At 35.9% G+C, this 26,378-nt stretch overlaps 3 protein-coding genes across 3 annotated transcripts; 2 read left to right on the top strand and 1 right to left on the bottom strand.

Moving 5' to 3' along the window:
• Positions 1-4,735: 4,735 nt before the first annotated feature.
• On the top strand, positions 4,736-5,533 carry LOC145954306 (uncharacterized). Its single transcript, XM_083068302.1, has one exon. It carries the CDS (start codon positions 4,736-4,738, stop codon positions 5,531-5,533), a length of 798 nt encoding a protein of 265 aa, XP_082924428.1.
• A 938-nt stretch (positions 5,534-6,471) lies between these two features.
• LOC145954307 (uncharacterized) lies at positions 6,472-7,737 on the top strand. The gene has a single exon (XM_083068309.1). It carries the CDS (start codon positions 6,472-6,474, stop codon positions 7,735-7,737), a length of 1,266 nt encoding a protein of 421 aa, XP_082924435.1.
• A 10,050-nt stretch (positions 7,738-17,787) lies between these two features.
• Positions 17,788-26,047, bottom strand: LOC145949499 (uncharacterized). The gene is made up of 3 exons (XM_083059475.1): positions 25,656-26,047; positions 23,181-24,250; positions 17,788-18,118 (listed from the first exon to the last, which is right to left on the bottom strand). The coding sequence occupies exons 2-3, from the start codon at positions 24,247-24,249 to the stop codon at positions 18,108-18,110; spliced, it is 1,080 nt and encodes a 359-aa protein (XP_082915601.1). The 5' UTR covers position 24,250; positions 25,656-26,047; the 3' UTR covers positions 17,788-18,107.
• Between the last annotated feature and the right edge of the window lie 331 nt (positions 26,048-26,378).

Below are 26,378 nucleotides of genomic sequence, written 5' to 3' on the forward strand. Positions count from 1 at the left end.
TTGAATATTTGGAGCATTTATATACATATTTCTACCTTGGTATTAATATTGTCCACTTTGAGTTTACACTTTCATGATTTTACTTTTAAACATCACTTAAAGAGCCTTTTACCAATAAATTAAGTATATGTGTACTTTATAAACTCTTATGTCTTCTCTTTAATTATGTGAGACTTAATTTGTATTTCAATAACTTAACATCATTTTTTTATCGATAAGCCTTGCATCATTGAAAAACCTTGTGATGACATTTTGTTTTTCTTCGTAATTTTTTTGGCATTATAATCTTCACACACACACACATATATAGGAAATCACTTACTCAAGAGTAAATCTTATTAGATTTACTCCACTTAATAACTTATGTTCTACATCAAATTTTAATGATTCAATCGTTAAATTAAAAGTTATTAATGTATAGATCAAGTTTGTAAATTTTTTAAAAATTAAAAAATTATTTGATACTTCATTATATAAATTTAAATCGATGTATAAAATATTTTTATAATTATCTGTCGATTTAAATTAATGAAACAGAATATCAAATAGTTTTTAATTTTTTTTAAAATTAAGCAGACTTAATCTATATATTAATAACTTTTAATTTAACAATTGGATTGTTAAAATTTAATGTAAAACTTAAGTTATTAAGTAAAGTAAGCCTAGCAAGACTTATTATTAAAATAAATATATCTTTCCTTATATATAAATTCCTTCTCTAAGAGAAACTCCGAGTTGCTTGTCCCATGAAGCAACTCAAGTCTCGGTTTCTTGCCATTGGAAGACTCTGACGTGGCAACATGAGTTGCTTGAAGAAGAGAGAGAGTTGCTTCCTCAAACAACCGTTCCTTACCAAATTTTAAGTAGATCTTATTGAATATATTTGGAAACGTTTCGAAAATAATAATGATGAAAATTAATTTCGTATAATATTTATGTATTTATTATTGCTTTATTTTATTTTTAATATCTACTTATTGTGTATTTTTTCTCGTAATTTTTTTTATTGTAGCGCAATTATCCTTTTTAATAAAAAATTAAATTTGGTTCATAAATGATTAGAAAAAAAATTCTAAAAGTTGAATTTCTTAAAGTTTTTTACCATTAAAGTAAATTTGTGTTTGAGTTGCTTAATACTGACATGGTACACTAGAGACCACTTTTTTCATTTTTTAATGCATGAAGCAACTCAAATGAGTTGCTTGCATTGGAGATGCCCTAACTCATTTATCTTTCCTATAAAATTTCTTCTCTAACTCATTTATCTCTCTCCTATTAAATTCTTTCTTTAACTCATTTATCTCTCATCTCTCATGATGTCTCCCCTCTCTCTTTGAAAAAAAAATTAATAAATAGAAAAAAAATGATTTGGAGAATGAAGTTAATAAGAGAGAGAAAATATAATTTATTTTCTTTTAAAATTAAATTAAATTACTATAATATCCTTTATACAAATTAACCAAATCAAAAGAAATGAGTAATTTTCTTGTCCTAAAATTTTAATGTAGGTTGTTAACATACTCCAACTAAAAAATAGGTGAGAGTATATTAGCATTCCCCATATATATATATAGCAAAGTAGGTCTCCAACAAAACTTTCCCACCCGAATCAAAAGGCTATTCGAATGGTTAGATAAAATCTTAAAGCATGCGCATGTCATTTACATCGTTACCATTTGAGTTTTTTTTAACTCTTACAGTTAATTCCTTTTGTATTCTGAAACCTTTTTATTTTTGGTGAGTTGATTTTAAAAACTTTCATCTATCTTCTTTTGAATTAAGATTTATCTCAATCATATTTTTTTTTATAGGTAAGACTTTACTTAAGAAAATTGAATTCAATATCACTTATAAAAATAAAGAATGTAAATTTAAATAAATAATATAAAATTTATCAAGGTACACTACTGGAAAATGAGTCTTTTATGTCACCTTTTTTTTTATCGGACATAATAAAAATCGACGTAAAAAAGATACAGTGACATTTTGGCAATTTTTGTGAACTTTTTTACATTGGACCTGGTACGGTCTGATATAAAAAAAGTAACGAAAGCGAATAAAAAGAGTGCATGGGAGGCACACGCACGCACGCACTCACTCGGATCTCATCACTTTTCTAGATTCTATTATGTATAAACTCTCTCCCTCTCCTTTGTTGCTGAATCATTTTTTCTGTCTTCTGCAGAGTGGGGTGAACTTTTCGTTACTCGTTCGTACACTGTTGCAGCTCAGGTATGAATTAGGGTTTCGCTAACACCTTTTTGCTTCGCATTGCTATTGTGGCTATTTGTTCTATTCGATTTTTCGGTTGTTCTATTTTTTTTGGGTTGTTGGTCTTTTCTTCTATATTGTTCTATCAAGCAGAACGACCCATTCTCCAAGCAGAACGCTCGTTCTGTTTGCACTCATTATGTTTTTTTGTTTACAACTTTTTTACGTCGGATCTTGGCAATGTCCGACGTAAATTTGCATTGATTTTCACAATCGACGTAAATTTACGTCTCCGGCATTGACGTCGGACTTTTTTCTGACGTAAAAAGTTTAAAATAACATACGTAAATTACCTCTTTTGTACTAGTGGTATTAATTTTAAAACTCATTATTTGAGTTTAAATTTGAGAGTTCAATTATCCATAAAGGATGAAAATTGAATTTTACTAGACTCTTGATACATTCATTTAAAAGTAGTTAATTTTACAAATATTATTAAATTTTAAAATATTTTAAAATTGTTATTTATATTAATTAAATAAAATGATTTATAAAGATGAAAAAAAGGAAGAAAAAAGAAAATAAAAAAGGAAAAATAGTTTTAGCTGAACAAAAGTTTATCATGCTTTGATACATAGACCTGCAATAGAAAGCCCAGCTACAATGTTTTACAAAAATTGCAAATTGAAAATTGAATGGTTAAGTAAACGAGTTAAAAAAAACAATGTAAATGATACAATCGACTCCGATAAATTGCCCTCTATTTTTTTGTTTAATATGAAAGAGTTATCAATTTGTTTCAATTAAATTAACTCCTTCGTCTATTATTATTAGTGGAATTATGTCTTATATATTTTATTTTAAAAATAATATAAAATAATAAAAGTTATAATATGTAAATCAAGTAAGCAATAATCTTAAAATTAATAAAAATTACACAATTAATGTAGAAATTTTTTAAACAAAAGTAAGAAATAATAAAAGTTAATCTTAAAAATATGATAGCGGATTATAATTTACCAAAACCCCAGTTAATAATATCAAGTTAAATTTTAATTTTAATTTAGATTAAAAATAAATGTAATAATACTTTAAAAAAAATTCTTATCCATCTAAAGTTTGAAAAGAAAGAGTTAACAAGTTGCCCAAATTAAACTAAATCTCTGATTTAGATTAAGAAATAAAAGTAACGACAGTTCTTTTTAAAATAAATAGTTTACCAATTTGTCCCAATTAAAGTGATCCTTTAAAAAAAAAGCATTAACCTATATTTTCAACTAAAAAAAGAATCAACTCTTGAAAAAAATAAAATAAATGGAACAATAATTTAAAAAAAATAATGGTTTATAATATTATCTCTAACTTAATTGGTAGTAATAATTCAAGTTTTAGCTAGCTAGGTAATTCATGTAAAATTTGTTATTCAAAATAAAATACTAGTATTTGACTCAACTAAAATTGTCTCTCGTAAAACATTATCAGAAGATCTCAATGAAAATAAAAATAAAATTAAAAAGAAAATAGAGGGACACTTTGTAAGGAGGAAAAAATCCATTACAATTAAAATAAAAATTAAGTTTAGAATAAAGGCAGTTAACAATTTAAAACCATCCATGAAAAAATTGCATCATCTTTTGAAACCATTTTAAAACCATCGATGAAAATATTGCATCACTGAAACCATTTTCACAAGCATATGGGTAAACACCATCCATGAACATTACTTTTTTCTATTTTCATTTACTAGTCATTGGAGGAGCCACACTATATTGAATGATACCCATTACCCAATCGAGGCAAAATGTGACAACTTAAGCACCAAGAAGAGAGGATATCCGACACATCATAGTACCCATTTTTGTATGAAACAGTAGCACGGTCTATTGAAAAGTAAATCCATTTTCAATCCAATGGAATATACATTCAACCTGAAAACATTATGGCTCTTAATCTTAATACAAATCAATGGCAGAAAAAATAGACGAGTCATATGAGGACAAGACCACCATTTATGCTTGGGTCAAACAAGCAAAAAGTAACATTCACACATTCAAAAACAATTATTATAAGACCTTTTTTTGTGCCCCACTGATATATATACACTATATTGACATCAAACTTACCTTTTCAGACTTGTACCAAAAGTGCTGTCAACTCTCCAAAAGAATTCATTATTACAAATTTAAGCACAATGCATGATACAAAACAATTGCTAAGTATTACAACCATCTTCACAATTGGCTGAGTCACGTTAGCCTTGTAACAAACCTGCCAGCTGTCCCTGCTAGCTGTCCTCATTCTGATTATTCCTTCCTGTATTGCATTTCTATTATTTTTGATTCTGCATTCTGTTTTTTCTCTTTCTTGTTTTCAGCTGCTATATATATGCAGAGTATTGTATCTTCTCAATCTGCAATGAATTAGCTCACACAAGGCTATTAGTCAGAGTCCTTTATCATGATGTTTCTCATTTTATGGTATCAGAGCTCTTGATTTTTCAAGAGCTCTGTAGACCTCACTTCCAATGGTTCGAGGAAATTCCAGCAGCGGTAACAATGGTGGTGGTGGGAATCCTCCTAACCCCCCTCCATTAGACCCAGCCTTGAATCCACTCAGTGTCTATTACATTGCCCCCGGTGAAAATCCTTCTATGGCCTTAGTATCTCCATTGCTTACAGTCAAGAATTATCATAGCTGGTCTAGGGGGATGAAGCGCTCTTTAATCTCAAAAAATAAGTTCAAGTTTGTCAATGGCTCTTTACCAATGCCTCATGCCTTTGATCCATCTTTTGATGCCTGGGAACGTTGCAACAATCTGGTTTTATCTTGGATCTTGAATTCGGTTGAACCAACCATCTCACAAAGCATTGTCTACATTGAAGTTGCTGTTGTAGCTTGGAAGCTATTGAAGGACCGTTTCTCACAAGCTGATCGAGTCAGAGTTTTTGAATTGCAAGAAGAATTGATGTCTTTAAAACAAGGTGCAAATTCTGTTGCTCAATTTTTTAAAGAAATGACTACAATATGGGATGAAATAGGTAATTTTATACCATTGCCAGAGTGTGCATGTACTGTGAAGTGTGTATGTGTAGCTAGCACCAATGGAAAGCAATTTCGTGAAGAAGATTGCATCATGAAATTCCTCAGTGGATTGAATGATGAATTTGATGTTGTTAGAACCCAAATACTGATGATGGAACCTTTTCCTGATATCAATAAGGCCCTCTCCCTAGTATTACAACATGAAAGAAGGATCGGTGGGTTGAATAATAATGAAAACCAAGTGCTCATTAATGCCGCAGAATGTAACGTCCGATTCTAACGCCTAATTTATATAATAATAATTATATATTTCTTATATAATATTTTTGCAAATATATCGTTAATAATATTTTTTTTATGGATAAAGATAAAGAAACAGAATATTTTGTGAATTTAATACATAACATAAGTATTTATAATAATGTATTATTTTACATAATATTTCTTTCTTTCACTTCTATTACAAACTTTACATTGATAATAGAAATAAATTTACAATAACAATTATAATAAATTCATCAAATAGTCTCCATATTCTAATTTCTTCCAAGAAAGACAACAACTATAATCACTGCAAAATGCTCTAGAATCCCAAGTAGATCCATCTATTTTATAATATATTTAATTTTAAAAACAAAGAAAAGAGAGGAGTAAGAACAATATCCAATAAATACAATAATTCAAAAGAATAAACAGAATTATTTATAATCAATATTAAACATATATATATATATATATAGAAATATAAATATATATACAGATCATATATTAGATTTTCATGATACAATAAAATTTGAATTATACTTGTAGTGACTAGTCAGGATAAATGAGCATCATCATAATATCAACCAATAAAAGGATATTTCACCTTAACCAACAATAGGATATTTCACCTTCATTCTTTACTCATTTAAATCCCCAAGGTCAAACCTCCAGCTACAAATAATTCAAACTTTATCTTCTATGGCCATAGAACAATATTTATTTTCGTAAATACGTTAAGAAGTAACAATAAGACGAGTCCAAGATATCACAACTATATCATAGTTGATTATAAATATATTTACAATAAATATATTTACGCAAAAAGAATATATTAAGAGTACCAATGATATAAATAAAAATGACAATCATTATAAAATAATGAAACAATATAAAATATGAACACCTTAATAAAGTAATAAACAATTATGTGTTACAAAATTGGGGTTTTCAATAATGAGCGAGAGAGTGAGCGAGAGAACTGAGTTTCGAAAGGTCGGTGGGGGAGGGTGGTCCAAGTATGATGCCCAAGCCTATCAATCCTTCTTTTTTTCAAATTTCCCAGATACAGAAGGTATTGCATCTCTCTGGGCTATTTTCCGTGGTTATGGGAGGGTGGAGGATTTGTTCATTCCACAAAAAAGGGACAAATATGGTCGTCGTTTTGGTTTTGTACGTTTCAGTGACATACATAATGTGGAGGAGTTAGTTCAAAAACTGAATCGTATTACAATTGGTCGGATGCATTTGGAGGCCAATGTGTCCCTCCATAAGCGGCGATCTGATTTTGCAAGACAGAATATGAAGGTTGTTCTACGTCCAAATGATAAATCGATGCATCAAAAAAATATTTCATATGCAGACAAAGTCAAAGGAAAGGCTAAGGTTGACGATGGGGAAGTGAGGATTGCGGACAAGCCTAAAGTGAAGCACCAGGAAGCAAAAGGGGTCAAGAAAGTGTGGCAACCAAAGCGAGCTCCAGGGCACCAAGTGGAATTCTCTGTATCCAACGAGATCATGATGGAGTTAAGTAAGGTTTCTATGGTGGGCAGGATGCTATATCCGGCGGACTTTGATTCGTTGGCTGATGTTATGTTGCGAGGAGGTGTTATTGGATTAAAAGAAACATACATGGGTGATGATCTGGTTCTTTTGGAAGCTAATGGAGAGGCGGGTGGGGTGGAGGTAGTGGTTACCCAACATCGTGAGTTTTTGGAGAAAGTGTTTTATGAAATTTCGTGGTGGCATCCACGAATGGTGGCAGTCACTCGCGGGACTTGGGTGCGAGTATATGGTGTTCCATTTCATGCATGGTCTAAAGAGTTTTTCAAAAAAATGGCGTCTTCCCTGGGTTCTTATATTAGATGGGATGAAGACACGTGTTTACGGCGCAGAATGGATTTCGGGATGATTTATTTACGAACACAGGTGAAAGCACTGATTAATGAGCTTTGCAAGGTGCTTATTAATGATCTAATTTTTGACATTCGTTTGGTGGAAGAGCATGGGGGGGAGCTGTATGAAGATGAGTGGGAAGACAATGATTCAGAGAATTCTAAATCTATAAATTCAGAGGATTCAGTGGAGTTGGAAGATGTTGAGGCCTATAGTTCAGATGAAGGACACGACGGTGCGAAGGTGTCGGCGACAAGTAGGGTGGCAGAGACGGTTGCTAGTGGTGGTGATTATGAAAGTCAAGCCATGCTTCACGAGCAGTCATAATTTTCGGTGCAATTAATCCAAAATGTGTTAGGTGCGCAAAATCAGGGATATGATGGATTGGAGGTTACGATTGGTGAGAAAGGAAATAAAGGGAGCTTAATGGCGATTAGTTCTAATTCAAATATACCAATTTTGGAGGAGCAGAATAATGAGTTAGTTAAGAAGGGATCATTTTTGTGTTTTGATTCAAATTTAAATACAGATTTAGGTGGGGAAAAAGAAAAGGAATTAAATGGTACAAATTTAAATAAAGATCTATTGGAAGATGGTGAAGAGTTTGATATTGGGTGGGCTTGTGGCGTATGGCAAATGGGTTATGCATTAGATGGGTCTACAAAGGATATGCAAGGGGTGGTGCATGAAGTTGATCAGGGTGGTGCAAGTGATCATGTGGGTGGTGTGCAAAGTAAAAAAGGGGTTAATTCTTTTGACAAAATTGCACCAAATATTAGTTTTGGAGCTGGTCGTGAGATTTTTGAGAAGTCACAGAATTCAATGTTTAGTCAACAACGACGAGGAAAGAAATTAAATGTTCGAGGTATGCTTCGTGTAGCTAGACAGAAGAAAGGTGATAATGTACCTAGACTTAGGAGTAAGTCGAGGTCAAGTGGGTCTCAAGGGCGAACAACAACTACAGTGAGAGCTTGGAAGCAGTTACTTAGGGGTTCACGATTTCAACAAAAATTGTCAAATAAACGACGACGTACTATCTCAATGTCTGAGAGGGTGGAGTCAGTGAGTCAAGAGGTGGAATGTAATAGAGAGAAGGAGGTGATTGCATAAAAAATATTGGGGATTACAGAGGAGATAGGGATGGTGGTGGGAAAAAATAGGGAAGAGGTGAAAAGAAAATTAGTGGAAATGGAGATACGTGATAAACAGGTGGTGGCAAAAGCTAGGGGTGGTGTAGGTGTTCAATGAAGCTTCTCACTTTTAATATAAGGGGGTTGGGAGGTAGGGTGAAAAAAAAAAAGAGTGGTAGAGATGGTAAGAGAACTAGGTGTTGATGTGTTGTTATTACAGGAGACAAAAATGGAGAGTTGTTCTAGGGAGACGTGTAGTCAAGTATGGGGGGATGAGGATTTTGACTGGATTTCGTGGCCCTCGAACGGTAATAGTGGTGGGATTTTGACCTTGTGGAATTCCACTAAAGGTAAATTAATTTACAATTTTTGTGGACCTGGCTTTGTGGGTGTTTGTTTGGAGTGGGGAGTGCGGAAGGTTCATGTAAAAATTGTAAATGTTTATGCTCCTTGTCGTTTGACTGAGAAAAAATGTTTGTGGAGGGATTTGGTGATGTCTAAGTTGGGTTTTGGGCATGATTTATGGTGTATTTTGGGGGATTTCAATGCAATTCGATGTCAGGAAGAAAGGAAAGGTGGCGTTGGTGGTGTTGTTATGCAAGATATTATGGAATTTAATAAATTTATTGCCGATATGCATCTTGTGGACTTACCATTGGTTGGTAGGAGGTTTACTTGGGTGAGGGGTGATGGGAGGGTTATGAGTAGGTTGGATAGGGTGTTGGTATCGGAGGGTTGGAGTGATGAGTGGGGTAATCCCATTGTGCAAGTGCTAGAGCGGGACGTCTCAGACCACTGTGCTTTGCTTGTTAAGCATAAAACATTAAATTGGGGACCGAAACCTTTTCGCTTTAATAATTGCTGGTTGGATCATAAAGGGTTAAAGGAGGTAGTTGTGAAGGCGTGGGATGAACCAATACAAAAGTCGTGGGCAGCACAAAGAATTAAGGGGAAGTTAGCAAATGTGAAAATGGCATTGAAGGCATGGAATAAGGAGATATATGGCGATGTTGATAAGAATATTAAAGACTTGACATTGACGTTGGCGGCCCTTGATGGAAAAAATGAAGGCGAGGGTCTTACAGAAGATGAAGTGGTAAAGAAAAAGGAATTAGTGGCAGATATTTGGGTTGCTCGTAAAAGTAAGGAGAATTTAATGGCTCAAAAGGCGAGGCGAAAATGGTCAATAGATGGCGACTTCAATTCAAAATATTTTCACGCGTGTATAAGGGGGAGGAGAAGACGTAACCAAGTTTTGACTTTGTGTGTGGAGGGGTGTTGGTTGGAGGAGGTGGATGAGGTTAAAAATTATATTTTAAATTATTTTCAGGAGCACTTTTCTAGTAAAGAATGGAATAGACCGACAATTGATAATGTATATTTTCCATCTATTGATTTATCAGAGAAGGAAGGTTTGGAGGTAATGTTTACCGCGGAAGAAATTCACACTGTAATTAAAGAGTGTGAAGGGGATAAGAGCCTGGGACCGGATGGCTTTAATTTTATGTTTATAAAATCTTTTTGGGATTTGTTGCATGTAGATGTGACTCAAATGATGGTGGAATTTCATATGCATGCTAAGCTACCAAAAGGGTTGCTTTCCTACTTTGTAGCATTAATCCCGAAGGTTAAATGTCCTCAAAGTCTTGGAGATTTTAGACCAATTTCATTATTGGGGTGTCTATATAAAATCATCTCTAAAGTGCTTGCTACTAGGTTAAGAGGTGTTTTGGAAGGGATTTTTAATGAGCAACAATCAGCTTTCGTTCCGAAAAGGAATTTATTCGATAGTGTCTTGATTGCGAATGAGGTGGTGGATTTTGCAAAAAAGACAAATAAAAAATGTTTTGTGTTTAAGGTGGATTATGAAAAGGCATATGATTCAGTAGATTTGAGATTTTTGATATATATGCTTCGAAGATTTGGATTTGGAGAAAAATGGGCAAAATGGATGGAGGCGTGCGTTTGTGGTGGATACTTATCGGTGCTCGTCAATGGTAGCCCAACGAACGAAACGACAATAGGAAGAGGACTTAAGCAAGGCGATCCTCTTTCTCCTTTTTTGTTCATTATGGTGGCGGAGGCTTTGGGGGGTTTGATGAGAAGTGCTGTGGAAAAAGGTTTTTTTAAAGGTATTAAGGTGGGTGAAGGGCCAGAGATTTCTTTGTTACAATTTGCGGATGATACTTTGTTGATTGGTGAAGCTTCAGAGAGTAATTTATGGACGCTTAAAGCCATCCTGAGAAGCTTTGAGCTTATTTCTGGAATGAAGGTAAACTATCATAAGAGTTGCTTGATGGGGGTAAATGTTGAGGACGTGTATTTAGATACAGCTGCAAATTTTTTAAATTGTAAGGTTGGGTCATTACCATTTCGATATTTGGGCTTATATGTTGGGGATAATCCGCGACGGCGTAGTGCATGGGGGAAGCTTTTAGAGGTGCTTCGCAACAAGTTAGCGTCGTGGAAACATAGGTATATTTCAATTGGGGGTAGAGTAACACTTCTTAATGCAGTTTTGAATAGTCTTCCTTTGCATTACTTATCGTTCTGGAAAATGCCTCCCAGTGTTATAAAGGATGTGGTGAAAATTCAACGTCGTTTTTTATGGAGTGGTGTGAAGGAATCTTAAAAAATATGTTGGGTGAAGTGGGATAGAGTGTGTAGACCTACAGAGAAAGGTGGATTGGGTGTAAAAAATATTGAATGGTTTAATTGGAGTCTTTTGGGGAAATGGGTGTGGCGTGGTCTTACACAGTCTAAATCTTTGTGGGTCCAAGTTGTGAAAGCAAGGTATGGTTCATTTTCCTCTTTGCTAACCTCGGAGGTGGTGGATCCAAAAGCATCGATTTGGTGGAGGGATTTGGCAATGGTGTGTCGTCAAGCGGGCTTTTGGTTGTCGTCAAATTTAAGTCGTATTCTTGGTGATGGTAGAACGATTCGGTTTTGGATAGATAAATGGTTGGGTGATGAAATTCTTGCGGATGTGTTCCCTCGTTTGTTCTCTTTAGCAATGAATAAGGAATCGTTGATAGCTGAAAATGGAAGCTTTGATGGGTTATCGTGGAATTGGGCCTTGGTTTGGCGTCGACCTTTATTATTGCAAAGGGAAATTGATCTTGCTCAGGAACTACAGGCGATGATTGAGCTTGTCCAACCTAAGGTGCACATGGAGGATTTGTGGTTATGGAAGTGTGACTCATCGAAAGCATTCACAGTGCGGTCGGCATATGATTTTGTGTACTCTTTCTATAATATAGGTGTGGTGGTGGATGAGGTTGTAATGCTGGCATTGCGGCGTATATGGAAAACCAAGGCACCGCGTAAGAGTTTGGTTTTTGCTTGGCAATTATTACTCCGTTCATTGCCTGTGCGTCAAGCTTTAGTGCGGCGGGGAGTGTTGCTTATTCATGAGGATTGTGTGTTTTGTAATAACAGGGAGGAGGATGTGACACACTTGTTTCTACATTGTGATGTTGCTAGCTCAGTTTGGTATTCATTATGTCGATGGTTGGGTTTTTCATCATGTTTATCAGGTTCTGTGGAAGGCCAATTGCTGACTATGAGTGGCTTTGTTGTTGGAAAAAAACCTGCTCGTGTTGTTGTGACTATTTGGGTTGCAACTGTGTGGAGTTTGTGGCTACACCGGAATAAAATGGTGTTCAATAATGGAGTGTGTGATGTGCTTGAAGTAGTTGAATCGGCTAAATATAGAGCATGGAAGTGGTTGACAATAGGAATGAGTCATGGAAGCATTCCATTTGTAAATTGGCTTAATGAGCCATACCATTATTTTTCAAGTTTTTTGTAATTGGGTATGGTGAAAGTTTCCTTGTACTCTTAGTTTCTTGTTTCTTAAATAAAACGTTGTTTGATTATCAAAAAAAAAAAAAATTATTATAGACAAAATAATCAAAGGTTAAGCAAATAAATGAGGTTAGGGACACCTCACTAGATAAATATACATAAAAAATAACATAAAATGAGGTTAGGGACACCCCACTAAATAAATATACATAAAAAATAACATAAAAGTATATAAAATTTTAAAGAGATAAGGTTCTCCTCCCCCTTACCTGGATAAGTAGGAGCTAAAACTTGGGCAGGACCTCCCCCTCTGGATTCCCTTTTCTTTCCCTCTCTTTCTTTCTCTTTCTCTCTCTTTCTCTCTCTTTTTATCTCTCTAAGATTTTCACCTTCTCACTAAGTTATAATTTTTTCACAGCCCAAGCCTCCTATTTATAGGCATTCTGGCGTACCCGGAACGACCCGTACTGATTTCGGAAAGGCCCGTTCCGAAACCTTCAAATATACGTAAATTTCTCAACTGGAACGGCCCGTTCTGAAATCAGAACGACCCGTTTCCAAAAAGCAGAACGGCTCATTCTAAAATTAGAACGGCCCGTTCTGGAGTTCACTTTTACACAGGTTGACCATAAGGAGAATGGCCCATTTTCAACTTTGGATTTTAGGCCATTTTGTTTATCTGGAACGGCCCGTTCCACTTTTTGGAACGCCCGTTCCGCTTTTAGGAACAGGCCGTTCCGCTTTTTGGAACGCCCGTTCCGCTTTCTGGGAACAGCCCGTTCCGCTTTTCGGAACAGGCCGTTCTGGGCCTAAAAAAATCAGAATTAATTTTTTATAAAATTTAAATTTACAAACCTTTAAAATATTCTATAAAGCCCCTTTTAATTAACTAAAATAATAATCTTCATAAATATAAAAATAAATAATAATTAGTAGCCTATTAAGTAGAAAATTCGGGGTGTTACACAGAAAATGGAAAGCCATTTGGTAGAGGTAAAGGAACTGGTTATTTTGGAAAAAATAATCTGAAAATCTACAGTTTCTGTGGAAAAACTGGACATACAATAGATGTTTGTTATAAAAAGCATGTCTATCCAAACAATTTCAAAGGCAAATGCTATAGCAACATGAACAACTTGATCTGTGATTCATCAGATACTGCTTGTGAGGATGTCAACAAGAATTTAGAACCTGTGCAGGATACTCAAATTTCACCAGAGCAGTACAAGGATCTCATGGCCTTGTTCCAGTCTTCTAGCTTGAATAGTTCCTCAGGACACCAACAAGTTGCAGCTGTAACCACCTTTGAGTCTTGTTCCCAAAATATGCAATTAGCTGATTAACATCTAGGTAAAATCAAATCCTTCCTCTATAATGTCAACTCATCTAAATCCAACACCTGGATTCTAGATTCAGGTGCAACAGATCACATTTGTTCAAATAAATCCCTTTTTGTCTCTCTAGAACCTTTAATTGCTCATTCTATTTCTGTCAAGTTGCCAAATGGAAATGTTGTTCTAGCTACTCATGCTGGAAAGGTTTGTCTTAGCTCAAGCCTCACATTGACTCAAGTTCTATATTTACCAAATTTTTCCTTGAATTTGATTTCTGTGTCAAAACTCATTGCCTCCTTGCATTGTTCACTCATTTTTTCATCTAACATTTGTCTCATACAGGATATGAAAAATTCGAAGATGATTGGTTCTGCTAGTGAGGTAGATGGCTTGTATTTCCTCACAGGATCTTCTTCACAAATAACACACAACTTCAGCCAAATCAACTCTTCCTCAACCATGAAATCTTCTTATCCATCTAGTGCTTTGTGGCATTTCAGGCTAGGACACATTTCTAATTCTAGAATGACTATGTTATCTGCATTGTATTCTTTTTTGTCTAAAAGTAATTTGAATCACATATGTGACATTTGCCATTATGCTAAGCAAAGAAAGTTACCTTTTACTGTTAGCACTTCTAATGCCAAAGAACCTTTTGATTTAATTCACTTGGATATTTGGGTTCCTTATAGAGTTCAAACCATAAATCAGCAAAAATATTTTCTCACCATAGTAGATGACCACAGTAGATACATTTGGATCATTCTTCTTAAACATAAGTCAGAAACAAAAAACTCTTTAAGAAATTTTAATAAAATGATTGAAAGGCAATTCAATAAGAAAATTAAAGTGATTAGGACAGAAAATGGAACTGAGTTCTTATTGCATTCCTTTTATCAAGAACATGGCATCCTTCATCAAACATCTTGTGTGGAAACTCCCCAACAAAATGGGAGAGTCGAAAGAAGACATCAAACAATCCTTAACATTGCTAGAGCTTTACTTTTCCAAAGCAATTTACCCAAAACATTTTGGGGTTTGGCAGTAGGACATGCTGTCCATTTATTAAACAGAATGCCTACTCACATTTTGGGATCAAGATCACCACATCAAGTTCTTTATGGTGAGGTCCTTGAAATTTCTCACTTAAGAATTTTTGGATGTTTGTGTTATTCTTCTACTCTTTCTTTAAACAGAAGCAAATTTGACCCTAGAGCTCATAAATGTGTTTTTGTTGGTTATAGATCAGGCACTAAAGGTTATTTAGTTTATAATTTGAATACAAAACAGTTACAGGTCTCTAAACATGTGATTTTTGAAGAACTTGTTTTTCCTTACCTATTAAATGCCACAAAGTCCATTAATTTTTCACCTCCACAATGCATCACATGTCCAAATTCCCAATTTCTCACACAACCCAATGTTGTACTTGAACCTACTGTACTTCAACCTGCCCCTCAATGCCAACCCAATGAAGAGCAGATTCCTTCTCATTCAGATTCTGCTCATTCCCCATCTTCTTCACCTGTACCTCTAAAGAGATCCATCAGACACAAACAAAGGCCTGCATACCTTAAGGATTACAATTGCCATACTACCTCTCAGCAAGCTAATCAAGGTACTTCTTATCCTATTCATTCATTTGTGTCTTTTGCTTAATTATCTCCTGTTCATGCTGTTTATAGTGCTTCCATTTCTGATTGCAAAGAACCTAATTCCTTTTCTGAGGCTAACAAGTTAGAATGCTGGAAAAGGGCCATGGAAGCTGAGATCTCAGCTCTTGAAAATAATGGCACTTGGACTCTTGTTGACTTACCTCCTAGTATAATTCCCATTGGTAACAAATGGGTATACAAAATTAAGAGGAGGTCAGATGGGACTATTGAGAGGTACAAGGCCAGATTGGTAGCTAAGGGATACACACAAATTGAGGGGCTAGACTATTTAGATACTTTTTCTCCTGTTGCAAAGTTAACTACTATATATTAGAGTTGTGTTGGCTTTGGCAGCAATGTAGAATTGGCATATCCACCAACTAGATGTCAACAATGCTTTCCTTCATGGAGACTTAAGGGAAGACATTTACATGACAATTCCTCAAGGAATGGTTGTCTCAGGTACCAACAGAGTCTGCAAGTTGAGTAATTCATTATATGGATTGAAGCAAGCAAGTAGACAATGGTTTGAAAGCTATCTACTTTCCTTTTAAGCCTTGGTTATTCACATTCTGTTGTTGATCATTCTCTCTTCCTCAAATTTTCAAATTCCTCTTTTACTGGGTTGCTTGTCTATGTTGATGATGTTCTTTTTTTTGGAAACTGCCTTACAGAGTTTGTTTCTGTTAAGAAGAATCTGCATACAGTGTTTGGAATTAAGGATCTAGGCATACTAAAGTATTTTCTTGGGTTAGAAATTGCTCATTCATCTGTTGGCATCTTAATTTCCCAAAGAAAATATTGCTTGGAGCTTTTAACAGATGTTGCCATGCTTGATTGTAAGCCAGCAAATACTCCTTTGGATCCTTCAGTACATCTTCATCAGGACACAGGACAATTATATGATGATGCTGCTTCTTATAGAAGACTAGTTGGTAGACTTCTCTATCTTACTGCCACACGCCCTGACATTACGTTTGCCACTCAGCAAGTGAGTCAGTTTATGAATTCTCCGACTCGAGCTCATTATAAAGCAGCCAACAGAATTCTTAGATATCTCAAGAAGGCTCCTGGACTTGGCCTTTTCTTTCCTAGGAAATCTCATATTCAAGTCAAGGGGTTCTCTGATGCAGATTGGGGTGGGTGTCTGGATACTCGCAGATCCATCTCAGGTTACTGTTTCTTTATAGGAGACGCCTTAGTCAGTTGGCGTTCTAAAAAGCAAACCACTGTGGCTCGCTCTTCTGTAGAAGCTGAGTATAGAGCCCTGGCAGTAGCAACTTGTGAACTCCAATGGCTTCATTTTCTTTTGCAGGATCTGCACACTCCTTTGTCCAAGTCTCATGTTTTATTTTGTGATAATCAGAGTGCATTACACATTGCACAAAACCCAGTTTTTCATGAACGGACCAAACATTTGGAGCTTGATTGTCACATAGTTCGTGAAAAACTTCAATGTGGACTTATGCATCTTCTTCCTTTGCCCTCTAAAGATCAACTTGCAGATTTTTTTACCAAAGCTTTGCTGCCTAGACTTTTCCAATCATTCTTGTCCAAGCTTGGTGTGCTCAACATTTTTAGCCCTTCAGCTTGCAGGGGGTATTACAACCATCTTCACAATTGGCTGAGTCACCTTAGCCTTGCAACAAACCTGCCAGCTGTCCCTGCTAGCTGTCCTCATTCTGATTATTCCTTCCTGTATTGCATTTCTGTTATTTTTGATTCTGCATTCTGTTTTTTCTCTTTCTTGTTTTCAGTTGCTATATATATGCAGAGTATTGTATCTTCTCAATCTGCAATGAATTAGCTCACACAAGGCTATTACTCAGAGTCCTTTATCATGATGTTTCTCATTTTACTAAGAATGATTTGAACCCCTGAAGACAGTGAAGTTTAGATACTGGTACAAAGAATAATTCAACCACCATTATATGCATATATATACTCTTAGTCATCAAATTGTTGTTCCATTCCATATAATAATCACAGTTGCCAACACAATAGAAAGTTATTTTCTCATTTCCATGCAATTAAATTTATCAAACTTATGTAGTAACACACTCATATGCAACCATATTTCTCATCAAGTTGATACAAATTCTACAAACCAATAAATATGGGAGATGCCCTCCCAAGAAAACAATTCTACCACTAGATTATGTAACCATCACAACATTATATATACATGTTTGCTAAACTTCTCCATATATAATTTTAGGAAAAAAAAATAATGATAAACTTATTTGTATAAGTTAATTTTAATTTATTGATTTTTTTTCTATTTTTCTTAAAATATTTCTGATTAAGTTTTCCTAAATACACATTATGTATTTGTACAAGATGCAGGCTATGATTTCAGCTGAGTCGAGCATTAATGAGGCAACATGATTCCCCTATGACTGCAATAATACCATCATACATAAAGGGGAAAGGTCCTGAAACTAAATGTGTGACAGCTGTAACGACCCACCCTAGGCCGTCACATCAATAACCAACCAAAATAAAATAATATAAAATAAAGAAAATAGAGCAAAAGCCAGCTACGCTAGAGTGTAATTATACAATAACATATAAATTGTTTCCAAAATATATAATATAATCTTCTATAGCAGAGTCATCATCCTTAGTAAAGTTATACAGTAATCCAAAAAGATAATATAATTACAATGTCATGAAAACATCAAAATAAGACACCCTAGGTGCTGATCAAGCTCTAAACCTAGCCACTTCTCAAAGCAGCTATCCAAAAGACTCCTTGTTATCCCAAAGCCTCATACCTGATCTGCTCCCCCACATAGTGAGATCATCACAGTCCACATCATGGAAATATAAGGGTTAGCACATATAAAACCAATCATAGTACATCATAATAAAATATCATTAAACAAATATTTATCCACAGTATTTATCTAGACCAACAAGTCATTTTCAAGCTAAATATAGACCAACCCAAAATATAATGTATACACGTCCATGCCAATATATACATATTTTATGATAATAAAATAATCCATAACCAATGTATACAATCCATACCATATGTATACATATTCCATATCCAAAACAAAGTCACACCACTGTATAATCCATGATGTAACCAACACATCCAAACCAAATGTTGGCCTCAACACCATCCAAACCAAGTGTTGATACGGTGAAACATGTCAGCAACTCATGTCCCACGCCTAACCTCTCATGAAAAATATACAGTTGGATTACGTCGTCACGTAACCCTGGTGGGGCCACCTCATCCATCGGTATGACTTGGCCTAGACCCATACCGGTAGCAAATAGAATACTTAGAGGAGTACTTCAGAATCCACCTAACATCTGAAGTGGTTTATTATATAACCTTTGGAAAAGTTTCACATTGAAATCCTCACCATGGGATTCCCAAATTCCATATTTTTCCAAAGATTATATCCTGATCTCACCAAGAGATCTAATCCATACCATAACCTTACTCCTTTAAGTCCTATTTACTTTTCCAAACCACATACACATAGCATATTCCATAATTAAACATAACCATAACCATGCCAATTTGTCAATATAATAATAATATAAATAATTAAATATCCAAAACAACCATCAATTGATCCAAATTATACTATATGAAATGAAAATCTCCACATAAAATAGCATATTAAAATTATACTATTCCTATCATGCTCATATATACTAGATTAATTTTATAAGCACTACCCTTACTTGGATAAACCTGAACTGAAACTCGGGCAGAACCTTCTCCTCTTTCTTGCTTAAACAAGAACCGAAACTCGGGCAGAACCTCCACCTCTCTCCTTAAGCAAGGACCGAAACTCGGGCAGAATCTCCTCTACTGGATTCCTCTTTCTCTCTCCTCTTTTCTTTTCTTTTTCTCTCTCTCTCTCTCCCTTCTCTTTCTCTCTCTCTCTCTTCTCTTTCTCTCTCTCTAAGATTTTCACTTCCCTCAGTATATTTTTTTTTCACCCCCCTGGCCCCTATTTATAGGCAACCAGAGTCACCCGGAACGACCCGTATTGAATTCGGAACGGCCCGTTCCGAATCTTTCGAATGTACGCAAATTTTTAAACTGGAACGGCCCGTTCCAAAATCGGAACGGCCCGTTCCCAAAAAGCAGAACGACCCGTTCTAAAATCAGAACGTCCCGTTCCGAGACTCATCCAGAACGGCCCGTTCTCCCTCCGGAACGGCCCGTTCTCCCTCCAGAACGGCTCGTTCCAAAACCAGAACGGCCTGTTCTCCTTTTGGAACGGCCCGTTCTGGGCCCGTTCTCACTAAAAAAATTTAGTATAATTTTTAAGCTTGGAACGGCCCGTTTTGCTTTTGGAACGGCCCGTTCCAAGTTTCCAAAACACCCCTTAAATTTTTTTAAAATTGCGAAAATGCCATCAGTAATAAAATTACAAGAATACCCCTATACCTTTATAAAATTTACGAAAATGCCATTGATAATTAATAATAAAAAAAATGGGTATTACAATTCTCTCCAACAACAAAAATTTTCGTCCTCGAAAATTCACTTACTCTAAAAGAGATATGGGTATTGATCCTTCATCCTTTCCTCCAACTCCCAAGTAGCTTCATTAGTAATCTCATCCCAAATAACTTTCACCAAATTGATAGATTTACCTCGCAACTGTTTAACTTTCTTATCTGCCACTGAAACTGGCTGTTTCTCAAAAGTTAAATTCTCCTTAACTTGTACTGCCTCTGATTCCAATACATGACTTGGATCGTGAATATATTTCCTCAGTTGTGAAACATGGAACACATCATGCAGATTAGAAAGGAATGGAGGTAATGCAATCTGATATGCCACTGGTCCAATCCTCTTGAGAATTTGATACGGCCCAATAAACTTAGGATTCAACTTCTTAGCTTTGATAGCTCTTCCCACACCTGTGGTAGGAGTTACTTTCAAAAACACATGTTCTCCTTCTGAAAACTCCAAAGGTTTCCTCCTTTTGTCTGCATAAGACTTTTGCCGACTCTGAGCAGCTTTCATTCTTTCCTGAATTTGTTTCACCTTTTCAGTAGTCTGTAAGATGATCTCTAGCCCCACCATCACTGATTCTCCCTCTTTAAACCAACACAAAGGTGTTCGACATTTCCTCCCATACAGAGCCTCAAATGGTGCCATTCCTATACTTGCATGAAAACTGTTATTATAAGTGAACTCGACCAAAGGCAACATCTCTTCCCTATTCCCTAAATGATCCAAAATACAAGCCCTCAACAAGTCCTCCAAAGATTGGATAGTCCTCTCAGACTGCCCATCAGTTTGTTGGTGATAAGCAGAACTGAGCCTCAACTTAGTCCCTAACGCTTGATGCAAACTTTGCCAAAATCGGGATGTAAAACAAGGATCCCTATCAGAGATGATACTGGAGGGTACACCATGTAATCTAACAATCTCCTTAATATACAATTGAGTTAACTTTTCCAAGGACCACTTTATATTCATTGGAAGGAAATGAGCACACTTAGTTAATCTATCCACGATCACCCAAATAGAATCACAATTCTTAGTAGACCTTGGTAATCCAACAACAAAATCCATGGTTATACTATTCCATTTCCATTCTGGCACTTCCATCATTTGTAACAAACCTCCTGGTTTTTGATGTTCTACTTTAGCTTTTTGACACACAATGCAAGATGCAACATACTCAGCTATCTCCCTCTTCATACCATTCCACCAGAACATTTTCTTCAAATCTTGATACATTTTTGCCATACCCGGATGTACACTCAACTTACTTTTATGACCTTCCTCAAATATCAACTTCTTCAACTCCTCATCTTGTGGAATACAAATTCTACCCTTGTACCTCAAGATTCCATCCATATCTTGTTCAAATCCTTCAACTTCTCAGAACCCAACAACTCTCTAACCTTATTCAATCTCGTATCCTGAACTTGTTTTTGTTTCACCATCTCCAAGAAATCACTAGTAATGGTAGTCATACCACAACTAATAAAATCTGGGGCAATCACAACATTAAGATTCATATCCCTGAATTTCTCTACTAACTCCATCTCTTTAACCATCATGTAAGACATATGAAGAGATTTTCTACTCAAAGCATCTGCCACCACATTTGCTTTACCTGGATGGTACATTAACTGAAAGTCATAATCTTTCAAAAACTCAATCCACCTCCTTTGCCTCATATTTAACTCTTTCTGATCAAACAAATATTTCAAACTCTTATGATCACTAAACACATCAAACTTTGCTCCATAGAGATAATGTCTCCAAATCTTCAAAGCAAAAACCACCGCAGCCAACTCTAGATCATGCGTAGGATAATTTCATTCATGAGTCTTTAACTGCCTAGATGCATAAGCCACAACCTGTCTATCTTGCATAAGAACACATCCTAAACCTTGATGAGATGCATCACAATAAACCTCAAAAGATTTATTAGGATCTGGCAGAATCAACACTGGAGACGAAGTCAACTTTTCCTTTAACTCTTGAAAAATCCTTTCACACTCCTCCGTCCATATAAAAGGATGATCCTTCCTGGTCAGCTGTGTCAAAGGCATAACTATTTTAGAAAATCCTTCTATGAATCTTCTATAATAGCCAGCCAATCCCACAAAACCTCTAATTTCAGTAACTGATTTTGGACGCTCCCACCTCAAAATCGCTTCCACCTTAGTAGGATCAACTGCAATTCCTTGTGCAGAAATCACATGACCCAAGAACTTAACTTCAGATAACCAAAACTCACATTTTGACAATTTTGCAAATAACTGTTTCTCCTTCAATACCTGCAAAACTATCCTCAGATGTTCTCTATGTTCCTCCATAGATCTAGAATAAACCAGAATATCATCAATAAACACCACCACAAACTTATCCAGAAAGGGTCTGAAAATCCTGTTCATATAATCCATGAAAATAGCTGGAGCATTCGTCACTCCAAAAGGCATGACAACATACTCATAATGGCCATACCGAGTCCTAAAAGCAGTCTTTGGTATGTCCTCTTCCTTTACCCGAATCTGGTGATATCCAGATCTCAAATCAATCTTGGAGAAAATAGTAGCTCCCCTTAACTGATCCATCAAATCATCTATTCTTGGCAATGGATATTTATTCTTGATTGTCAATTTATTTAACTTCCTGTAATCCACACATAACCTCACACCACCATCCTTCTTCTTTACCAATAACACTGGTGCTCCCCACGGAGATACACTAGGTCTGATCATCTGCTTCTCCAAAAGTTCTTCAACCTGCTTCTTCAATTCAGATAACTCCGCTGGTGCCATTCTATAAGGAGAAATGGACACTGGTCCCGCCCCTGGTATAAGATCAATACTAAACTCTAACTCTCGCTTTGGTGGTAATCCCGGAACATCATCCGGAAAAACCTCTGGAAATTCTCTAACAATATCAATACTATTCAACAACTTTTCATTCTCTACACTAATAAAAGATAAGATCATAAACCCAAGAGCTCCATCCTTCAACAACCCATCCACCTGTCTATTAGAAATAAATCTCTCCTGTTCATCAGTAGGAAAGATTAATTTCTTCTCTGAACAATCTATCAAAATCCTATTGGCAGAAAGCCAATCCATCCCTAAAATCACATCCAAATCGGATAGAGGTAAACAAAACAAATTCACTTTATAACAACGCCCTTCCACCTCCACTGGACATCTCAAATAAACCTCAGAAGTGAAAATAGACCCTGAAGCTGGGGTAGAAACAACTAGATCCACACACAAGGAACTCACAACTAAATTTAACCTTGCCACGCATTTATAAGAAATAAAAGAATGTGAAGCACCAGAATCAAATAAAATAGAAATATCATTACCATCAGCTTTGCCCTTTCCTTTTACCAGCTCAGATGTCGTTTCAGCTTCAGCACCTGTTAAAGCAAAGACACGACCTGCTGCAGTAGGTCGATCCACTTTCTGGTTCTCTCTAGCTGGAATATTTTTGACATTGCAATCTTTAGCCATGTGACCCACCTTGCCACATTTAAAACACGTATAGTTCTTTGTAGGACAGTCCTTCATCATATGTGGGCCTCCACAGATATAACATCTAATACTCTGAACATCTCTTGTGGTAGTAGTCCCCATCGGTTTCTTATTAGCATTTCCAATTTGAAACTGAGATGGTCTCTTTTGAGGATGTTTCCCCCTCCCAAATCCAGATGATCCCTCTAGACCCTTTGCCACTCTATTTCCTCCTTCAAATCTCTCAACTGTTTTTGCCTTTTCAACTAGAACTGGGAACTCCATAATTTCCATAGGGACAATAGTCTTTTTCAGCTCAAATCTTAGACCCTCACTAAACTTCCTACATCTCCAGGCTTCAGTGATAGCTTGAGAATAATACCTAGCCAAGTGTTCAAACTTGACCATATACTCTTGTACTGACATATTTCCTTGTTGCAATCTCAAAAATTCAGCTTCCTTAGCATATCTGGCGCTATCTGGAAAATATTTCTCTAGGAATACCTTTTTGAAATTTTCCCAATTTATCACCTCCCCTCTAGCTTCCATCATAGCTTGAGCACCTTTCCACCAGAAACTAGCCTCACCCACCAACATATACACAGCATAAACTAGCTTCCTCTCCTCGGGGCAATGCATCACCATAAAGATTTTCTCCATCTCCTCAATCCATTGATCAGCAACTTCAGGTCCATTAACACCTGTAAATTGAGGAGGATTCCCTTTTCTGAACTCTGACAAGCCTCTATACTCATCAGGTACTTCAGTCCTAGCTGCTTCAGCTGCAGCCCGGTTGGTCTCCATCTGAGTCAACAAAGTATTCTGTTGTCCAATAGCAGCAGCAATTAGCTCCATAGCCTGAGCAATCTGCCGCTCATCTACACCTGAAGAAGGATGAGAATGGTTTCCCCTACCAACCATCCTAATAAAGATAAAAGATCAAGGAACCCATGAGTTTACACTAAAACACATAAGAAATTCCTTTCAAAAAAATCTATTTCCACTCAACAGAAACATAATAAGACCATTTCCCACAAACCCTAAAGAGACTCGACCAGCTCTGATACCAAAATTGTAACGACCCACCCTAGGCCGTCACATCAATAACCAACCAAAATAAAATAATATAAAATAAAGAAAATAGAGCAAAAGCCAGCTACGCTAGAGTCTAATTATACAATAACATATAAATTGTTTCCAAAATATATAATATAATCTTCTATAGCAGAGTCAGCATCCTTAGTAAAGTTATACAGTAATCCAAAAAGATAATATAATTACAATGTCATGAAAACATCAAAATAAGACACCCTAGGTGCTGGTCAAGCTCTAAACCTAGCCACTTCTCAAAGCAGCTATCCAAAAGACTCCTTGTTACCCCAAAGCCTCATACCTGATCTGCTCCCCCACATAGTGAGATCATCACAGTCCACATCATGGAAATATAAGGGTTAGCACATATAAAACCAATCATAGTACATCATAATAAAATATCATTAAACAAATATTTATCCACAGTATTTATCCAGACCAACAAGTCATTTTCAAGCTAAATATAGACCAACCCAAAATATAATGTATACACGTCCATGCCAATATATACATATTTTATGATAATAAAATAATCCATAACCAATGTATACAATCCATACCATATGTATACATATTCCATATCCAAAACAAAGTCACACCACTGTATAATCCATGATGTAACCAACACATCCAAACCAAATGTTGGCCTCAACACCATCCAAACCAAGTGTTGATACGGTGAAACATGTCAGCAACCCATGTCCCACGCCTAACCTCTCATGAAAAATATACAGTTGGATTACGTCGTCACGTAACCCTGGTGGGGCCACCTCATCCATCGGTATGACTCGGCCTAGACCCATACCGGTAGCAAATAGAATACTTAGAGGAGTACTTCAGAATCCACCTAACATCTGAAGTGGTTTATTATATAACCTTTGGAAAAGTTTCACATTGAAATCCTCACCATGGGATTCCCAAATTCCATATTTTTCCAAAGATTATATCCTGATCTCACCAAGAGATCTAATCCATACCATAACCTTACTCCTTTAAGTCCTATTTACTTTTCCAAACCACATACACATAGCATATTCCATAATTAAACATAACCATAACCATGCCAATTTGTCAATATAATAATAATATAAATAATTAAATATCCAAAACAACCATCAATTGATCCAAATTATACTATATGAAATGAAAATCTCCACATAAAATAGCATATTAAAATTATACTATTCCTATCATGCTCATATATACTAGATTAATTTTATAAGCACTACCCTTACTTGGATAAACTTGAACTGAAACTCGGGCAGAACCTTCTCCTCTTTCTTGCTTAAACAAGAACCGAAACTCGGGCAGAACCTCCACCTCTCTCCTTAAGCAAGGACCGAAACTCGGGCAGAATCTCCTCTACTGGATTCCTCTTTCTCTCTCCTCTTTTCTTTTCTTTCTCTCTCTCTCTCCCTTCTCTTTCTCTCTCTCTCTCTCTCTTCTCTTTCTCTCTCTCTAAGATTTTCACTTCCCTCAGTATATTTTTTTTTCACCCCCCTGGCCCCTATTTATAGGCAACCAGAGTCACCTGGAACGGCCCGTATTGAATTCGGAACGGCCCGTTCCGAATCTTTCAAATGTACGCAAATTTTTAAACTGGAACGGCCCGTTCCAAAATCGGAACGGCCCGTTCCCAAAAAGCAGAACGACCCGTTCTAAAATCAGAACGTCTCGTTCCGAGACTCATCCAGAACGGCCCGTTCTCCCTCCAGAACGGCTCGTTCCAAAACCAGAACGGCCTGTTCTCCTTTTGGAACGGCCCGTTCTGGGCCCGTTCTCACTAAAAAAATTTAGTATAATTTTTAAGAATGGAACGGCCCGTTCCAAGTTTCCAAAACACCCCTTAAATTTTTTTAAAATTGTGAAAATTCCATCAGTAATAAAATTACAAGAATACCCCTATACCTTTATAAAATTTACGAAAATGCCATTGATAATTAATAATAAAAAAAAAT

This window comes from Cajanus cajan, chromosome 1 (assembly GCF_000230855.2).
Source record: "Cajanus cajan strain Asha chromosome 1, NIPB_CcT2T_4, whole genome shotgun sequence".
Taxonomy (NCBI): domain Eukaryota; kingdom Viridiplantae; phylum Streptophyta; class Magnoliopsida; order Fabales; family Fabaceae; genus Cajanus; species Cajanus cajan.